At 46.9% G+C, this 7,905-nt stretch overlaps 1 protein-coding gene across 3 annotated transcripts in view; it reads right to left on the reverse strand.

The window, feature by feature from the left end:
• Window positions 1–1,228, reverse strand: part of LOC125448259 (protein lifeguard 2-like) — a 63,374-nt gene extending 62,146 nt beyond the window's left edge. For 2 of the 3 annotated variants that reach the window (XM_048523413.2, XM_048523412.2), the window contains exon 1: window positions 909–1,228. In XM_048523413.2, coding sequence (XP_048379370.1) covers window positions 909–923 — 15 coding nt within the window. In that variant the 5' untranslated portion in view covers window positions 924–1,228. The remainder of the gene's footprint in view (window positions 1–908) is intronic. The other variant, XM_048523414.2, reaches the window with a different exon arrangement.
• Between the last annotated feature and the right edge of the window lie 6,677 nt (window positions 1,229–7,905).

Genomic DNA, 7,905 nt, shown 5'->3' on the forward strand with positions numbered 1-7,905 from the left:
CCTGGTGAACAGTCCCATTCTAACATGCAAGGTGAAGTGATAATCCCAAACTAGCGATGAGTTATCTCATGTTAACTAGAGTTACATATCGGTTTCGGGAGGGGGAAGGGGAAACCAGTTCTGCCTTCCACAATTATGCAAAGTGCATGTGTGTTGGATCGGCTGCTCTTCCTGACACATAAACCGGTTGCTAAGAAAGGATGCTGATAACCAATGCACCGTAACACAGGATGAGTCAGAGCCTTCAGGACAGCAGAAGGAAAGAAAAGGTGGGAGGGAAAGTAATCATTGGTGTGTCTCAGATACACGGTCAGCTTCGGCACATTAGCTGCAAAGAAATCGGACTCCGCACCTTTTGGGGTCATACCAATGACTGGTTGAACAACAGAAGGCATATTACACCACAGCAATGAACAGGCACAAAGGTAGCCTGGAGTGCACACACCTCAAGTACTCAAATGCTCTGAAGTACCGTTATGAAGAATGGATAAAAGCTGAAAGATTCAACCCTTAAACACTTGAAAACCCGTTCCCCTACTGAAGTAACAGAATGTTTCATTCCGTCACAGCCTGAGCTTCTAAGAGTGGTTTAACATTTGACTTCCAAGGCTTTCAAAATAAAACTGGGGGAGGGGGTGTCACTTTTTCATGAAGATGCCCTATTTTAGTACTAATCTTCACAATAATACTTATTTCCCATTAAACTGAAGAATGTAATTCAGAAAAGAAAGTCAGAGGCTCTCAGGTAGAGAAATATTAAATAAAATGTTTAAAATTAGACAATAAAATGCTTGGGGGGGATACACGACGAGATTGGTCGCACCATCGCAACGCTCTGAGAAATAAAACTAGTCTGTCATACCATGAATTAAACAGAGCAAGGTGCTTCGCGATATGGAGGTACTTACTTTTCCTTGTGTCATTCTGAGGTGCTCACTTGCTCTGTGGATAACAGACAATGTCGTCCACCTGTGCTCCTGCTCGTTAATTTCCAGTGAAACTGACCAGCCGCCTGTTATTACCGCAGTAAATCTGGGATTTTAATACCGTTTCTCGCAATATCCACTGACATGCACACTGGCAGGCTGGGAGGTACCAAGTGAGTGTAGCAGCCAGGGGAAGCTTGCAGCAGATTACACATCAGGATCTCGGCCACAGCTGGGAACAACTGGAGAGGACCGCTTCAGTGGGCATCTCCGCAGTGCCCGGAAAGTGGGCAAGGTGTCTTTCTCGTTTTCACCAGGACGTCGCAGCAGATGGCGTTTGCTCTAATGGTTGAGTCCTGTCAATCAAGTGGGGCTGGCGGAGGGATCGGGGGGCGTGGGTTGTGGGATTGGGGAATTGTAATGTTGGCGTTCTACTAAAAGAACCTGTGTTTTGAGAGCCATGAAAAGAAGAACTTGCATTTCTCTAGCGCCTTTCACGAACTCAGTAGCTGTCTCAGAGTGCTTTATAGCCAACGAAGTACTTTTGAAGCGTCAGCCAATTTTCGTTCAGTGTGACCCCATAGATCGCAACGTGAGAAGGACCAGATTAACCGTTTTGAGTGACGTTGATTTGAGGGATAAATATTGATCCGGTTACCAGGGTGAACCCTAGTACAGAAACAGATTGCTGGGGAAACCCAGCAGGTCTGGCAGCATTTCTGGAGAGAACGCAGAGTTGACGTTTCGAATCCAATGACCCTTCTTCAGAACCGAGGGTAGCCAGTGGGCGTGGGGGGTGGGGGTGGGGAGAAGGTAGTTTGCGTGCTGATCACAGATTGGGGGTGTGCGTGGAAGCGATGGAGCCCAGAGAGAGAGAAAGAGAGAACCTCAATAAGGCAGAGGCTGGAAGAACAGCAGCTCATTTTCCGCTTGGGGACCCCACAGCCGTCAGGACTCAACATCCAGATCAACGACTATTCCCAGTCACACACCACAGGCCCTGTCATTGACATGGCTTGCTGTCAGTACCCATTCTCACCTACTCATTGTCCCCGGCTACCTCTACATTGGGGAAACCAAGCGGAGGCTTGGGGACCGCTTTGCAGAACGTTCTTGCTCGGTTCGCAATAAACAACTGCACCTCCCAGTCACAAACCATTTCAACTCCCCCTCCCATTCCTCAGACGACATGTCCATCATGGGCCTCCTGCAGTGCTACAATGATGCCACCCGAAGGTTGCAGGAACAGCAACTCATACTTCACTTGGGAACCTTGCGGCCCAATGGTATCAACGTGGATTTCACAAGCTTCAAAATCTTCCCTCTCCCCCCCACTGCATCCCAAAACCAGCCCAGTTTGTCCCCGCCTCCCTAACCTGTTCTTCTTCTCACCGATCCCCTCCTCCAACCTCAAACTGCACCTCCATTTCCTACCTACTAACCTCATCCTGCCCCCCCCCTTGACCTGTCTGTTTTCCCTGGACTGACCTATCCCCTCCCTACCTCCCCACCTATACTCTCCTCTCCACCTATCTTCTTTTCTCTCCATCTTTGGTCCGCCTCCCCCTCTCTCCCTATTTATTCCAGAACCCTCTCCCCATCCCCCTCCTTGATGAAGGGTCTAGGCCCGAAACGTCAGCTTTTGTGCTCCTGAGATGGTGCTGGGCCTGCTGTGTTCATCCAGCCTCACATTTTTATCTTGCATTGTCCCCATTATCAGCTTTTCTTTTTCCGTGACTTATCATTATCCATCTCCTTTTCTGTTTAACTGTCATTCTCTCTCTCTCTCTCTGAACCACACTGCTGCTGACCTTATTAAAGCCTTTGCTCAAACATGGACAAAAGAGCTGAATTCCAGAGGTCAGGTGTGAGTGATAGCCCTTGGCATCAAGGAGAACTCGAGTCATCGAATTGTACAGCAGGGAAACAGAGCCTTCAGGCCAACTCCTCCATATTGACTAGATATCCTAAATTAATCTAATTCCAAAATCCTTCCTCTTTGTGTGCCCATCCAGATGCCTTTTAAATGTAATTGTATCAACCTCCACCACTTCCTCTGGCAGCTCATTCCATACATACACCACCCCCTGTGCAAAAACGTTACCCCTCAGGTCCCTTTTAAATCTTTCCCCTCTTACCTTAAACCTATGTACTCCAGCTTTGGACTTCCCTGCCTTGGGGAAAAGACCTTGGCTACACACCCTATCCATGTCCCTCATGATTGTATAAACCGCTACAAGGTCACCCCTCAGCTTCTGACGCTCCAGGGAAAATAGCCCCAGCCTATTCAGCCTCTCTCCATAGCTCAAAGCCTCCAACCCTGGTAACATCCTTGTAAATCTTTTCCGAACCCTTTCAAGTTTAACAACATCTTTCCCATAGCAGGAAAATCAAAACTGACTGCAAAATTCCAAAAGTAGCCTCACCAATGTCCTGTACAGCTGCAATATGCCCTCCCAACTCTTATATTCAGTGCACTATCAAGAAAGGCAGTGCACCAAAAGCCGCCTTCACTGCCCTGTCTACCTACGGCTCCACTTGCAACGAACTATAAACCTGCATCCTAAGATCTGTTTGTTTGGCAACACTCCCACTGATCTACAATTGACTGTATAAATCCTGCCTGATTTACCTTTCCAAAATGCAGCACCTCACATTTATCTAAATTGAACTCCATCTGCTGCTCCTTGGTTGTTTGGGCGTCAGTCATCTCAGCTCCAGGAGTTCCTCAGAGGAGTGTCCTGTGCCCAACCATTTCAGCTGATTTAACAATGTACTTCTTTCTGTCATAAGATCAAAAGTGGGGATATTTGTCAATAGTTACACAATGTTCATCACCATTCGCAACTCCTCAGATACTGAAGCAGTCCATGATTAAATGTAGCAAGACCTCAACAATATCCAGGCTCAGGCTGACAAGTGGCAAGTAACAGTCACACCACACAATGACCATCTCCAATTATAAATAGTCCACCACTCCTTGACATTCAACAGTGTAACCATCACTCAGTTCTCCCACTTATCAGTTCCCCCACTTATCAACATCCTGAGGGTTATTGACCAGAAATTAAATTGGACCAGCCACATAAACACAGTAGCTACAAGAGCAGGTCAAAGGCTAGAAATGCTGAAGTGATTAACTCCCCAAAGCCTGTCCACCATAAGTCAGGAGCGTGATAGAATACTCCCCACTTGCCTGGATGGGTGCAGCTCCAACAGCACTCCAAGAAACTTGACACCATCCAGGACAAAGTAATCTGCTTGATTGGCGCTACATCCACAAACATCACTCCCTCAACCACCAACCCTCAGTAGCAGTAGTGTGTGCAATCTACAAGATACACTGCAAAAATTTACTAAAGATCCTTAGCACCTTCCAAACTCACGACCACTTCCATCGAGAAAGCCAAGGGCAGCAGATACATGGGAACACCACCCCCTGCAAGATCCCCTCCAAGCCACTCGCCATCCTGACTTGGAAATATATCACTGTGTAGTTGGGTCAAAATTCTGGAATTTCCTGCCTCGTGGCATTTTGGGTGTATCCACAGCACTGCAGCGGTTCAAGAAAGTAGGTCACTACCGCCTTCTCAAAGGCAACTAGGGGCAGTAATAACTGCCCAGGCAGTGATCCCAGATCCCATAGTGAATAAAAAAAATGCTGTTAATTAAATTAGTGCTCAACACTGACAGTAAAAACCAATAAACAATGTTTAAGGGGCATTTCGACATGCATGAAAAGCAGATGTGCAGACAGATGGGATTAGTTTGGAATTGCATCAGTGTAAGGTAAGAGGGGAAAAAATACATGGGGACATGAGGGGCACCTTTTTTACACAGAGGGTGGAACGCATATGGAATAGCAGCCAGCGGAAGTGGTTGAGGTGGGTACATTTGGACAAATACTTGGATAGGAAAGGTTTTAGCAGGATATGGGCCAAGTGCAGGGAAATGGGCTTAGCGTGGATGGACCTTTTGGTTGGCATAGAACATAGAACATAGAACATAGAACAGTACAGCACAGAACAGGCCCTTCAGCCCACAATGTTGTGCCGACCATTGATCCTCATGTATGCACCCTCAAATTTCTGTGACCATATGCATGTCCAGCAGTCTCTTAAATGACCCCAATGACCTTGCTTCCACAACTGCTGCTGGCAACGCATTCCATGCTCTCACAACTCTTTGTGTAAAGAACCCGCCTCTGACATCCCCTCTATACTTTCCTCCAACCAGCTTAAAACTATGACCCCTTGTGATAGCCATTTCTGCCCTGGGAAATAGTCTCTGGCTATCAACTCCATCTATGCCTCTCATTATCTTGTATACCTCAATTAGGTCCCCTCTCCTCCTCCTTTTCTCCAATGAAAAGAGTCCGAGCTCAGTCAACCTCTCTTCATAAGATAAGCCCTCTAGTCCAGGCAGCATCCTGGTAAACCTCCTCTGAACCACATCCACATCTTTCCTATAATAGGGCGACCAGAACTGGACGCAGTATTCCAAGTGCGGTCTAACCAAAGCTTTATAGAGCTGCAACAAGATCTCATGACTCTTAAACTCAATCCCCCTGCTAATGAAAGCCAAAACACCATATGCTTTCTTAACAACCCTGTCCACTTGGGTGGCCATTTTAAGGGATCTATGTATCTGCACACCAAGATCCCTCTGTTCCTCTACACTGCCAAGAATCCTATCCTTAATCCTGTACTCAGCTTTCAAATTCAACCTTCCAAAATGCATCACCTCGCATTTATCCAGGTTGAACTCCATCTGCCACCTCTCAGCCCATCTCTGCATCCTGTCAATGTCCTGCTGCAGCCTACAACAGCCCTCTATACTGTCAACGACACCTCCAACCTTTGTGTCGTCTGCAAACTTGCTGACCCATCCTTCAATCCCCTCATCCAAGTCATTAATAAAAATTACAAACAGTAGAGGCCCAAGGACAGAGCCCTGTGGAACATCACTCACCACTGACTTCCAGGCAGCATATTTTCCTTCTACTACCACTCGCTGTCTTCTGTTGGCCAGCCAATTCTGTATCCAGACAGCTAAGTTCCCCTGTATCTCATTCCTCCTGACCTTCTGAATGAGCCTACCATAGGGAACCTTATCAAATGCCTAGCTGAAGTCCAAATACACCACATCCACAGCTCGACCCTCATCAACTTTTCTAGTCACATCCTCAAAGAACTCGATAAGGTTTGTGAGGCATGACCTGCCCCTCACAAAGCCGTGTTGACTGCATTTAATCAAGCCATGCTCTTCCAGATGGCCATAAATCCTATCCCTCAGAATCCTTTCTAACACCTTGCGGACGACAGACGTGAGACTTACTACTCTGTAATCACCGGGGATTTCCCTATTTCCTTTCTTGAAGAGAGGAATTACATTTGCCTCTCTCCAGTCCTCAGGTATGACTCCAGTAGAGAGCGAGGATGCAAAGATCTTCGCAAGTGGCGAAGCAATTGCATTTCTCGTTTCCCAAAGCAGCCGAGGACAAACCTGGTCTGGGCCTGGCGACTTGGCAATCTTAATGTTTGACAAAATTTTCAGCACATCAGCTTCCTCTATCTCTATCCATTCCAGCATGCACACCTGCTCTTCAAAGGTTTCATTCACTACAAAGTTCGTTTCTTTCGTAAAGACAGAAGCAAAAAACTCATTTAGGGCTTCCCCTACCTCCTCAGACTCCACACACAAGTTTCCTATGCTATCCCTGATCGGTCCTACTCTTTCTTTGACCATTCTCTTATTCCTCACATAAGTGTAAAATGCCTTTGTGTTCTCCCTAATCTGTTCTGCCAAGCCTTTCTCGTGCCCCCTCCTGGCTCTCCTCAGACCATTTTTGAGCTCCTTCCTCACCTGCCTGTAATCCTCTACAGCTGAGCTTGACCCTAGCTTCCTCCACCTTATGTAAGCTACCTTCTTCCTTTTGACGAGAAGCTCTACCGCTCTCGTCATCCAAGGTTCCTTTATCTTACCCCTTCTTGCCTGTCTCAGAGGGACATATTTATTCATCACTCGCAACAACTGTTCCTTAAGCAGTCTCCACATGTCTATAGTGCCTTTACCATGGAACAATTGCTCCCAGTCCATGCTTCCTAACTCATGTCTAATCGCATCATAGTTTCCTCTTCCCCAATTAAATATCCTCCCATTTTGCCTAATCCTCTCCTTCTCCATAGCTATGTAGAATGTGAGGCAGTTATGGTCACTATCACCAAAATGCTCTCCCACCACAAGATCTGATACCTGCCCCGGCTCGTTTCCGAGCACCAAGTCTAGAATGGCCTCTCCCCTCGTCGGCCTGTCAATGTACTGAGTTAGGAAACCCTCCTGAACACACCTTACAAAAACAGCTCCATTCAAATCTTCTGCTTGAAGGAGGTTCCAATCAATATTGGGAAAGTTAAAGTCACCCATTACAACAACCCTACTACATCCACACTTTTCCAAAATCTGTCGACCTCTGCTTTCTTCAATCTCCCTGCTGCTATTGGGGGGCCTGTAGTAAACCCCTAACGAGGTGACTACTCCTTTGCTGTTCCTAATTTCCACCCATACTGACTCGGTAGGCAGATCTTCCTCGACAAAGGAAGCTTCTGTAGCTGTGATACCCTCTCTGATTAGTAGTGCTACACCCCCTCCTCTTTTTCCCCCCTCCCTATTCTTTTTAAACGCTCTAAACCCTGGAACAACCAGCAACCATTCCTGCCCATGAGAAACCCATGTCTCTGTTATGGCCACAACATCATAGCACCAGGTGCTGATCCATGCTCTAAGTTCATCACTTTTATTCCTGATACTCCTTGCGTTAAAGCAAACACACTTTAACTGATCCCTTGGTTCCTTCCCAGGAAAATCCTTCCCACTAGCTGGTCTACCTCTTGCTACTGCCTCACCTGCATCAACTCTCACCTCCGGGATACAGCTCAGGTTCCCACCCCCCTGCCATACTAGTTTAAACCCTCCTGAA

This window comes from Stegostoma tigrinum, chromosome X (genome assembly GCF_030684315.1).
Source record: "Stegostoma tigrinum isolate sSteTig4 chromosome X, sSteTig4.hap1, whole genome shotgun sequence".
Classification (NCBI taxonomy): Eukaryota; Metazoa; Chordata; class Chondrichthyes; order Orectolobiformes; family Stegostomatidae; genus Stegostoma; species Stegostoma tigrinum.